Source organism: Acyrthosiphon pisum, chromosome A3 (assembly GCF_005508785.2).
Source record: "Acyrthosiphon pisum isolate AL4f chromosome A3, pea_aphid_22Mar2018_4r6ur, whole genome shotgun sequence".
In the NCBI taxonomy this organism is placed as follows: domain Eukaryota; kingdom Metazoa; phylum Arthropoda; class Insecta; order Hemiptera; family Aphididae; genus Acyrthosiphon; species Acyrthosiphon pisum.
Genome location: NC_042496.1, coordinates 39,511,226 through 39,523,697, shown reverse-complemented (window position 1 = coordinate 39,523,697; position 12,472 = coordinate 39,511,226). Strand labels below are relative to the sequence as shown.

Here is a 12,472-nt window from a genome sequence, read left to right as displayed (position 1 = left end):
GGAAATGCCATTGAGACATTCTCGACTTATAGAATTGCGCAAAAAAATTTTGATTCATCTGAGTTTAATTTGATTACCTACAATAAATTATAAATATTAAATAATATGAACAAATTTGTTTTTTTTTATTCTTTGCTTTACTTAAATTTTCTTCAGCCACAGCTTTACAATTAATTTTAACGCATCGATTTGGGGGCCTATATTGAGTCGGCGCCTTGGGGCCCGATGCGCAAACATACTTTGCACACCCGGTAGATGCGGCACTGATTACCGCGGTAATCTAATTTTCCAAACCAAACTGTATTGTGTACTGCAGATGTAGATATTGATATTGATTATTGACGCGATGAGTATAATATTATATTTGCACACTACCGCACAATATGAGTCACGCGCGTGTGACTGTTCAAACAATACTCACCGAACTCGTCGTGGCGTCGTGCATTATAATATTATCTATAAATATTTGTAACATGTAAATTATAAACGTTATCATAGTCGCGGGTGACTGGGCCTAATAGCTGTACAGCCCCCCCCCCTCCCGAGACCTAAAGATTATTTACACACATCTGAATATAATATGAAAAAATGTTATTTTTTACTAAAAAAAAAATCTACAGCCCACTTAAGAGGACGTGATACCCGCATGAGTTGTCTCCGTCTTACAAGTGCATAACATACCAAATTATACCCAAAGCAGAACACGTGTAGCTTCGTTAGCTTAAAAATTAGAGTAAATTGACCTCTTATAAAATCGAAAGGTAAGATTATTATCTAGAAAACCTCATGAGCTTTTTATTATAATTTAATTTTTAAGCGAGCTATGAGTATTTTAAAATTGTAAATTGTTTGTGCATTTTATCATAGCTCGCTTTAAAATTAAAATATAATAAAAAGCCCACGAGGTTGTCTAGATAATAATCTTACCTTAACATTTTATAAGAGTTCAATTCACTCTAATTTTAAGGCTAACGGAGCTACAGTAGCTGCTACACGTGTTCTGCTTTGGGTATAATTTGCCATGTTACGCACTTGTAAGACGGAGACAGCACATGCGGGTTATCACGTCCTTTTAAAACACAAATGTTATTTTCGCCCGTGTACGTTTTTAATGTTATTGATTTAAAATTTAAATTACAAAACAGTTAACGTGGATTGACGACGTGCAACGGCGTGGAAATGCGACAACGGTGTTGTCACAGTTTAATTAACCATATTAATCGTTGCCGGTTTTTACGGCGACGTCGAGAAGTCGATACGGATTTGTGTGAAATAAAAACTTTCAAACCAATTTAAAAGAAATTCAAATCGGCATTGTTTTCACGGCGAAAGTGTAGATCCGATGTAAAGATAACAATAATAATATTTTAGTACCACCTCTTCTATACTCGGTCGTTTTGCTATAGGCACAAATCGATTATGGTATTGTATTTTAATTATTTTAATTTAAAAGCAACGGTCCGTCGCCCGGTTAGATTTACTATGTGTAAATAGGGAGAAATGTTAGGAATATTTTTAAACCTTAAGTGTTTATGAAAACAAATTAAAATAAAAGATTTTTTTAAAAAAAAGGGGGGGCATTAGGTAACCGATTTGCTGTACAGTAGGACGTGTCAAGTGCCATTGTAATTTAACTGTATTCAAGTACTTACGATTATTTGTTTTTGAATTACAACAAAATGGGAAAATCGATTTTTTCAAAAACGAGTGTTTCGTAAATATGCCCGTTGTTTCTTAATTGTTGTTTTGTTTTTCCCGTTTATTATGAAAAGTGCCTACCTATGCGAAATTTTTAATTTTACATCCTACATCTACCAACTAGATTCATTTTCCTACCTTAAAATATATTGAAATTTAAATTCAGAGCATTTTTCTACAATAAATCATGCACAAAAAAACTCATATCATTGTAAAATCAATAAGTTCACCGCTCCGCTCAGAATCTAAAAGCAATATATAATACTTTACGTCATATTTAATATAACTTAATTTAATAGCAATTTTTTTTTAGAAAAGTATCGTAATTCCGTGGTTTTAAACAAAATACATTTCAAAGTAGATTTTCGAACTATACGATTATTATATAATATAATATAGTATATTATAGATTTTATTACTCTATGAAATTAAAGTGTTATATAATGAACGAAATAAAGCCCAGAAGAAACGAAACAATTGAGTAGGTACATATACAAGGTGTAACAGAAAGAACTGACCAAAAAAAAAAATTGATGCTACTTAAACGTATGACAAAAATTTTTGAAATTATATGATTAGTAAATAGTTCTAAGAATATACTCATGTTATAAAATTTCCAAAAATAATATTTTGAAAAAAGTCATTGCGTTGCAAATGAATTTAATCAAAAAAATATTGATATTTTAAAAAATTCTAAAAAATTAACTACTTGACTTAGACCAAATCGTTCTTATAATCAGATTCACAAATTGGCTATTTTGAATTAATTCAAAAAAATCTAAGCCAAATTTTTCATTTTTTATTTTCACCATTAAAAAATAAAAATAATTTGTTTTCCTATTACACGTGTAGCGCAAGTGGCTATAAATTATATATATAGAAAAAATATTTTAAAATAATGATTAGAACAAAAGTTATTTCAAAAGTAAATTCTTTCTGTTACACTCTGTATATACACAGGTCACAGTTTGTTCTAGACTTGTATAGCTGTACTACTAACAAATAAATTACAAACATGATTTCTTAAACCGATATAATAATATCTTACTCTAAATTTAAAAAACCTGAGATCTTCATATTATAATATTTTATCAAAATTATATGCTACATGAGAATAATGTTAGATAACTGTTATCACTTCTCATGCCTTTATAAGTGAATGTTACCACCTAAACTGACCTTGTCGACGATTTTTTTTTTAAATTTAGTGAACGCAAATTCGTTAGTAACGTTGTGAAAGTGAACGGAACACATTCGTTTTCAAAATTATTAATCTTCCAACCTGAATATATGGGTCGAATTTACTCTAGAATGAGTACACCTCGAGGTTATTCAAATAGCGAAGCGCTCCCAAATAATTATAGATATATTTTCTTTAATTCGTATATATAGTAGGATGATGATTTAAAAATTTAAATCATATTGCAAATTATAAATTAGCATATCTTCACAATTTCGTCAATAGTAAATAGTAATTAATAACCAAACTTACACTTAAATGTACATGTCTTCACATACTGTAACATGTAAACTGCAATTTGTATATAATTATTATAGAATTCATATAAAACCAAGACGGACAACCTGCAAGTCGCAAGTACGATCATAACTCTTCGACACAAAACATCGATCACCATCATAATATGTTGTTACTTAACTTATTCAGGTAGGTACGTACGCATTTGTTTTTTTACAACTGACTATTATTACAAAGAAATTTTGATTGATTTGAAAAACAGACATGCGTTGAAAATTGTAATAAAAATAAATAAAATCAAAGAGCGTATGTGGTTTAAGAGAATTTAATAGTAAAAAAAAAAATGAGAACGTATTGTACGTATACGCGAGGTTCGTAAAGTTGACACCTCAATTTTTTCCGACAAACTATCCGAAATCGAGTCATTATTTTGCATTTGATTTGCAACAAGCCCTAACAACCATTAGAAAATACAAACATAGATAGATTCAAAATGTATTATTATTAGAGATTTGAAACATACTGCATTAAGTTTATTATTGTACGTATTGTACTAATTTTTATTAATTAGTCCGTAAGTCGTTTGAAAAGATGGTTGTGTATTCGAATAGGATCACATGTGATCTAACCTGCAGAAGTCAAGGTGTGTGAAGTTGTCTGTGGGCCTGTGGCCTCACCAATATTGTCGACTTCAATTGATTCCCAACGATATTATAAAATATTATTATAAATGTACTGAGTGTACCTACAACGTGTAATGTGCTGCGTAATTTCAATAGGTACCTACCTAAAAAAACGTATTGAATAATTGTTGATTTACTATCGATTTCACTCGATTAAAATGATACACTGCTGCTATTATAGACATAATGATAAACACCAGGAAATAAAATTTAAATATAAATTGTATTTGTAAATAAAATATGTAAAAATTCGACTTCGTTACAATAAAATAATGTGAATGATTACACAACTCACACTATACTATAACGTCTCAAGTAACTTTACCCGAAGAATAAATAATTTACACAAAAAAAAATCACAAACACATGAGTAAAAGTGTAGGTATACTGTTTATAAAAAATGACTTAAACGATAAATCGTAGAGCTTAGTTAAGTGATAGTATAACTAATAATATTGTTATCACGATAATAATATAAATGACTATATAGTCTATAACTACTAACTGCAGCTGTATCGGATCTCGCCGAGTGTCCGAGTATATAGATGAGTATATAGATGAGCGTGTGATGACGGCGATATCGCCACTACATAAAAATATTTCTAGACTTGTAGACGGCGTGGTTGACTCGGCAGCCGACGCGTCACTTCCAGAACCATAACACCCTGCCGACGCGGCCCACAGTGGCGTTCAGGGCGCCGTTCACGGCCCGGTCGGCCTTGTTTAGGCCGTAGCTGACGTAATTCTGGGCCTTGCCGATGCCGACGGCCACGGTCTGTTCGGCCTTGCCCACGCCGCCGACGACGAAGTGCTCGGCTTTGCCCACGGCCCCGGCCACCGAGTGTCCGGCGAACGCGATCTTGCCGTTCACCAGGACGGCAGTCTGCTTGACGCGTGTTTCTGCGCCGGTGGCCACGTCGTCGGCCCAGCCGGAGATCTCGTTGGTGAACTCCTCCCGGAGCTGTCCGTACTTCTTCTCGGCAGCCTGCGCGAACCTGATGACGCCGCCGAACAGCAGCCGCTGTTGTTCCCGTTCCATTTCGAACACGGCCGCGTCGCGCTCGTCCACCGGCACCGGCATTGTGCTAGCGATGATCGCGTCCAGGTTCTCGGCGAAGAACTCCAGGCTGGGCGCCAGGTTGACGGCACCCGATAGCGGGTTCAGCTGCAGTATCTGGATCGGCGGCTGACGGACCACGGGGACGACCGCGTCCACGGCGGTCGAGGTGGCCGCAGGGCCCGTGTACGTCCAGCTGAGGTCGTCGGTCTTCTGCAGTATTTCCTTGACCGGGTTGTTGATCTGTTCGACGACACTGGTGCTCCACAAAAAGTCCACGTGGTTGAAGTACGGGCTTTTTGCCGGAAATGCGTCCATGACCATGGGAAGTTGGGCTTTTAGTTTCATTACGTCCTGCGTGGACGAAAAAAAATTAAGTACGTTCAGTAATGAGCGTCCGAATAGGATGTCACCATGTGGGCAACTTGGCAAAAGACTCTTGCAAAAAAATAATAATATCAAAGCTCACTATCGTGTCAGCTAGTATGTCATTTTCGCCGTAGATCAGCGTGATGGGCACTCGGATAGACTTCAAATCGTACGTAGGCGGTTCGGTAGAATTGTAGTGACGCAAATTCATGGCGCGGCCGTAATCGTACTGACCGAAAGTGTCTGTAAGCAAACGAAACGGATTAAAAACCTCAAAAATAATTTCAACCGCACCACGTTCAAGTGGTGTTGTTGTTGTTGTTGTTGACATATACCTTTCAATATGAACTGTGCAAAGTGCGCGGCGAGGTTGGCCGACGTTCCAGCCGGAAAATGTCCCATGATGAGCGGAATCAATTTCTGTAATGCACAGAAAAAATATAAGTAGGTACAACGAATTGAGTTTAGCTCATGATCGTTTTTCGACAATCTTCGCTTCGTCTATATATAGTATATAGTATACAATATACTGATAAAACCATAAAAATATCATAATTACGGTGTCAAAGTGATACGGGTCGCTGCCGCAAACGGAAAATATGATGCATTTTTCGCATATCATTCTCTGCGTTATTCTTTCTCTGCATATGGTTGACGCCAAAAACTTTTGCATGTTAGATTGAGGCATGAACATTCCTTTCCACATCCTTTGATATACGATCTATACATAACAATACGCATCATTTCATTAATATATAATAATATTGATACCATAATCGTACTGTTTGAATAACGAGTACCTATACGATAATCCTTCGATTTCCGATGATCTGGAGTATAAAATATATCGGAATTGATTAAAATTTGAACAGGATAATTATCGACGGTTTTATCCGTCAAATACTTTAAGAACTTTGGGAACACGAGAAACAGATAAGTAACCACGAGGAGGGAAATCGATGACATTTCTCCGGACCTATTATTCTCCAGAAAAATCATCTCTTAAATACCTACTTCTACTCGTAATTAATAAAGATTATTAATTTTTACTTTTTAGTAATTAAAGGGATTTTTTTAACAAGTTGACTGTCCTTTCAATGTCACTGATTTTGTTAGTCATATTATATATGATACTAGATTATATTAATAAATGGTTTTTAAAAATGTTGTGTATCTTAGCCCTTATGTATACATGATACTCAAAACGAAATTGACAAGTATAACTGTATAAGTAAATATGAAGGCAATAATTGAAGGTTTTACGCGAACATAATATATAGTATGATTCACAAAGCAGTGAACATATTAAATATTTCCGCCAAAATGTCTCTTATTTAAGAATCTATGGTTAGTAAAAAGAAACTCCTTAGAATAAATAATGCTAATTTCTACCAAGATTTATTCATTTCAATAATTTATCGATATTATCATAGCTTTATAAGTGCGTTATACGTAAATATGTATACTTACGTTCAACATTTTTGCATACGGAGCCATAAATCTTAGAGACGATCTGGTGTTCGCCAAGAAGGCGACAGGCGCGAGACTGATTTGCGATCGGATTTTGGGCTGATATTCGGGTCTCTCTGAACCCATAATGAAAAACACACAACTTCCCATGGAATAACCTATGTAGTGCAGTTGTGAAGTGTTCGTCGTTGCAAGAATATAATCGATAGAAGCTGGTAAATCGTATTTCCCGACTTCGTGTAAACTGTAACCATATGATAATGTGCAGGTTGTTATTAAAAGAAAAATTAAGTTAATATACTTACCTACTAGATACTAGATATTAGATAAGAAAGTGTTGAGTAAAAAAAAAATTCGTAGATCAAAAAGTTTGTATTCTACACCCTGCAACGTCATAATATACCCAGTGTTTCTTTTACACAAATAATTATAAGTCGTTGCAAAGCAAGATTTTTAAAAAAATAAAAATTTTTATTTCTTTTTCAAATTACCAAATCATAGTATTTTTTGGAGTATTTCAATATATACACATTTCGGATTAGTCAATTATGACAGGGTTATAACTAAGTTGTTTTGAAACGACTTAAATAATAATGTAAAATAAATATTTTTGAAAACGTTAGTAGTTTTTTAAAGAATGAGTGTCTTACGTTAAATATATCACCCGTTAAAAAACACAAAATTTACCTGAAATTCCAAAAAGCTTTTTGTTTGTAAGTCATCGAAATATGTTTTCTACTGTAAGTGTTACCGCGGCAGTTTGCCAACCACACGTCGTATCCGGCGTTGGCGAGTTGCATGGCTGTATACGGAATATTTCGAATAAAACATTCGTTAATTTTATATGATAATATTTAGGACTTAGGGATTTCGACAACTACACTCACGTAAAGACATGGCGGCTCCAGCGAGTACCCAATCGGCCGATGTCCCGAGAATGCCGTGGTGGATGAACAGCGGATGGTTTCTGGTAGGTTCTTGTCCACCCTTACTCTTGGGGATACGATGCAACTCCAAAATGTAACCGTCGGCCGTGATGACATTGTGGACTTCGACCTCGTAACCATTGTTTTGGATAATTTCCACCTATAATTCAAGTTTTATAAAATTATTTGTTCACAAAAGACGATATTTTATATTGTTATTAATAATATACTTCTTACTAAAATAGTAAAACGTATAATAAATGTAAAAATTGTGAAATGTACCTACTGTTCTTAAGAATTTAAATCATATTATCCACTATAGTAAGTTCATATTTATTTATTATTAATATTATTTTGTAAATACCTATATAATATATATATATATCAAATTGACACAATAAGTATAATATAAGTGAATAAAAAAAAACACAACAGAAAAAATTCAGAAAAGTGATGAGAAAACTGAGAAGCCGTCAATGACACTTTATATTATGTGTCTACGAGGATTACCTGTAGAAATTGATAAAGGGGATATGTTTTGAATTAGTGAATTTTAATGAGATGATTGATGATAATGAAATCTTTTATGCAATTGTCAATATTGGTTTCCTCATAAAGTTACAGTTTATAATCTAAGATGTGTGAATAATGTTATGTTTGATACGTCGGGAGGACATTAATTCATCAAAGAATTAAGTCGAAGTTTTACTAAAATTGAATTTTATTTGTATTTCGTTTTTTTTTTATTTCCCCACAACTAAAGTCTCGTCTATTTGTTTTAAATTGAAATCAAATATTGTTATAAGATTACAGAAATTAATGTGTTCGATTATATAGGACGTTTAATGGAGTGCTCATATCATTATAATAATGGACCAATAAATCTTACTAGAACGGTTGTTTGTTTAATACTACTGTAATTGTACGATAATTGTAAATTGAACGACCATATCCTGTTGTTATTAACAATGCGTATATAACGACCAATGTTCAATCCATTAGTAAGTTATAACTGCATAATATAAGGTTAAAGTCGTTGTTTCTTTGTTAGGTTCTGTATGGAGAGAATTTCCCATATAATATATATATCATGCTATACATGATGCCTAGATAAAATATTTTATTCAAGTAAATTACAATTTAATTGTATATTAATTAAGAACAAACATCGCAGAGAAAAATGTGTTAATTAATTTTAAATATACTGGCCAACTTCAAAATATATGTCTTAGGGCCCGTATTACAATAGTTGAACTCCGGTTAAACCACCGAATTCGGCCGGTAAAATCAGTGGTTCAAGCGTAACCGGGGTTTAAACTATGATTGTAAAACGGGCCCTTAAATAGATAGTTATAGCTATAGTAATGCTATAGCAATGTACACAATGTTACTATTGTTGGTTGTTGAATGAAACCAAAAAAGTTTAAAAACACTTTGGATTTTGGCACGTATTTAAAAAAAAAGCACATACCTATCCATAGTGTACAATACAGGTAGCTGGTATACTCACTGTGGACAAGCTGTAGTTTTCGAACAAGTTCATGGCGGACGACGTTGGAGTGTTGGTTGTCAGCGTAATAATTATCGGCGCCAACAGAAGATTGACGAATAACTGCTTAACCGCAAATGATGACCTGTGGAATGAAATTTTTATATTTTTCATACTGCAGCTGGCATATGCGAAACGAGAACGCAAGCGTATATTATAAAAAGTCAATTTTCGCGAGTTTGACTACCCCGAGTATGATAATATAATAATATGCTGGGTATAGTATATAACAGAACGATCGACCGCAGAATCGTGTCTACAAAATAAAAACAAAAAAAGGTATTGAATACGACGACTCCGGCGTGTGTACTATGTTGTATTATAAGATGACAAACTTCCACAGCCGACCGCGTTACTATAAATCGATAAAGGCCGTCCGTCTGCCGTACTTATACCGGCTCGATTTCTCATTCCATGCATATATATATACATACTAAATACATCAAACCGAATAATACGATAATACGATTGTACGTCACCGCGGATGGTAATATTATTATTGTTGTTAAGGTTTTTTAATCGCGTATAATATAATTATATCATATTATGATGTGTTTAAATTAGTGAGTCACTCGCATCCATATATCATTATTGCACACCGCGACGGAGGCTGCGGCGGCAAATTCCGGAAGCGATAATAATACACATTAATACGTTATTTATAAACACACCATCGCTACTATATAATAATGTACACGTCTGTCATATCTGTGATCTACGGACTGGATCGATGGGTTTTATGAACCGTTTTATGTCTGGTATGCAGTCTAACGCCGGGGGTGCTATATTAAAGTTTGCAGGGGATAAGTGGTCACGGGCACGGATCCAGAGCAAAGATCTGGGGGGAGGGAGGCAAACATTTTTGTACAACACAAATATAATATTAGAATATACACTTTATTCTTTATTTAAAATGTTTTCCAATATTAGTATAATCTTAATGTAATGAATCAATTATTAATGATTATAATTTATAATATGTTATATAACTAATAATTATTAGGTCAATGTTTATATAAATGTCTCTACGAAAATCGGAGAAATAATATGTCTCCCCCAAGGGCCCCCTGGAACCATCCTTGAACGGACAATCCCCCCACCACGGTAAAAAGAATCGCTCCAAAATATTGTAACTAAAAAATTCAAAATTGTAAGTTAGAAATTCTGAGAATGAACGATTACTTTCAATCTAAGAGATTTAACTACAATTTGGTCATGTTGGTAGGAGAGGGGGTTGCCACCGTAACTTCAACACGGTCAACTTACGATTTCCGAGAATGAGCTTATACAATTACTTACAATTAATGGGCTATATAACTAGACAATTTTTCGGGAAGATTTTGAAATGGTTGGGGGGGGACTTCAAACTCGTGACATTACATTTTAACAGTTACATACTATTTATGCATAAACAGTAGTAGTAAATAGGTAGTCAAAGATCGGATAACCGTTTGATTTAAGAAGAAGAAAAATGTACCATAATTGTCGGAAACCATAATTTCTATGTAAAAATAACTTATTAACAGTCCGCTGGGTTGAACGTATTATATAGCAATGGTCTTAAAACTTTTTGATTCGCGACCCAATTTTTTTACCATACGTTTTGTGCGACCCATGTCAGCTTTGTTAACCAAAAAAGAGTTCAAATTGCTAAATGTCTTAGTATATACCATTGTAGACATGCTTTTATAACTGACTTATTGCGACCCATTCTTAAAACTTATACGACCCAAAATTGGGTCGCGACTCATAGTTTGACGACCACTGTATTATAGTATATAAATCAATACAAACGTAATACCCAAACATATAGGTAGTACTTTTGAGAAGAAAAAAGATAATTGGATTATAATAAAGAAATACAATATAATATAGTAAGGAAACGGGCATTCCCACAGATCGTATATTATATATGTATATTATATATTATAATTTATATACATACATAACACTATATATGCCTATCTAAGCTTATTGATTTTCCCTTTATTTCATATCACGACTAATGAACGGTAGGTACATGAATCATGAATATTATATATTTTATCAAATCACGATTTTCATAATAATTATTATATTGAAATATTGATTAAACGTTTTTAAAGTATTAACCTTTCCATATATATTGCATATTATAATATCTCGCAAAGATTATTCACGACGACGGTAGTTTTTTTCCATTTACTCACTAAATTCGTTGTAGATGTATTTATGTACATTATGGTGTTTGAAATTGTATTTTTTACCACATTAATACTAATTTATTTTTTGGATTTTTTATTTTCCATGTTATTTAAAAAAAATGTATAGGTATTTTATAAGCTTGAATATTTTCAAAATTTAAAAGTTGAAGTCGCTAGCAAAAATTGCAATAAATATGGCGAGTATATTAGCTGTTTTTTCCATATTTAAAAAAAAATGTATGATATCATAATGACATAATGCGAATTATTTCGTGATATTTTAGCGAATAGTTATATTAGTTACATGTCAATGAGACTCCAGTAATTATACAAAGATTTCAATAAACTTATATAGTGACTATTAATATCATTATTAGAGCAATAGTTAATTATAGTGATGTTCTCTTTTCGAATTTTTGAATGATTGGAAATGTAAATAAAACCAGAATATATAGTAGGTATATAATATAAAATAATCTTAACATTAATTTTTATCTAAACATGAGATACTAATTATTGATATTATATTGATATAGGTACGCTCGTATAATCATTATACTATAATATAATAATATAATGCTACGTCGTTTGAACTGTAAATACAATTATTTAAATACCTTCTTAATTATGCGTAGGTACTACTGCAATCTGCATATAAAAAGGACAACACATTATATTATTATATGATTGTAACTCGTAATCAGATGAACTCAATGCTATACCCATTAAATCGTATGCATTAGATTTAATGACTCACAAATGAAAAACTGCAACGTGTGTGATTGTATGTGAAAATACACGAGCGTGAAGTTGGCCCTCCCCACCATGACCAATTTCTTTGAAAGTTACGTTCTCATTTTGCAAATAATTTGGTCAGGGAATTTATTTGAAAATTCTGAAAACCAATTTGCAGAATAATGGTAGCATCTTGAAACCGCTATTTACATATAATAGGAGGGGCTGCGTGAAATTGCCCCCCTGTCCTATTTTTTTTCATACCGGACATGGAATTTATTTGGAAATTCTGAAAACCAATTGTAAATATTTTCAAACTATTTGC

The 12,472-nt window shown here is 33.2% G+C and overlaps 1 protein-coding gene across 6 annotated transcripts in view; it reads right to left on the bottom strand.

Annotated features, from left to right (window-relative positions):
- Positions 1 to 4,062: 4,062 nt before the first annotated feature.
- Positions 4,063 to 12,472, bottom strand: part of LOC100163247 (lipase 3) — a 35,399-nt gene continuing 26,989 nt past the window's right edge. For all 6 annotated transcript variants that reach the window (XM_029491630.1, XM_029491631.1, XM_029491632.1 and 3 more), the window contains 8 exons: positions 9,191 to 9,314; positions 7,642 to 7,840; positions 7,442 to 7,556; positions 6,755 to 6,998; positions 5,844 to 6,005; positions 5,620 to 5,704; positions 5,385 to 5,527; positions 4,063 to 5,269 (listed from right to left, as the gene is read on the bottom strand). In XM_029491630.1, the coding sequence (XP_029347490.1) occupies positions 4,502 to 5,269; positions 5,385 to 5,527; positions 5,620 to 5,704; positions 5,844 to 6,005; positions 6,755 to 6,998; positions 7,442 to 7,556; positions 7,642 to 7,840; positions 9,191 to 9,314 (1,840 nt within the window). In that variant the 3' untranslated portion in view covers positions 4,063 to 4,501. The remainder of the gene's footprint in view (positions 5,270 to 5,384; positions 5,528 to 5,619; positions 5,705 to 5,843; positions 6,006 to 6,754; positions 6,999 to 7,441; positions 7,557 to 7,641; positions 7,841 to 9,190; positions 9,315 to 12,472) is intronic.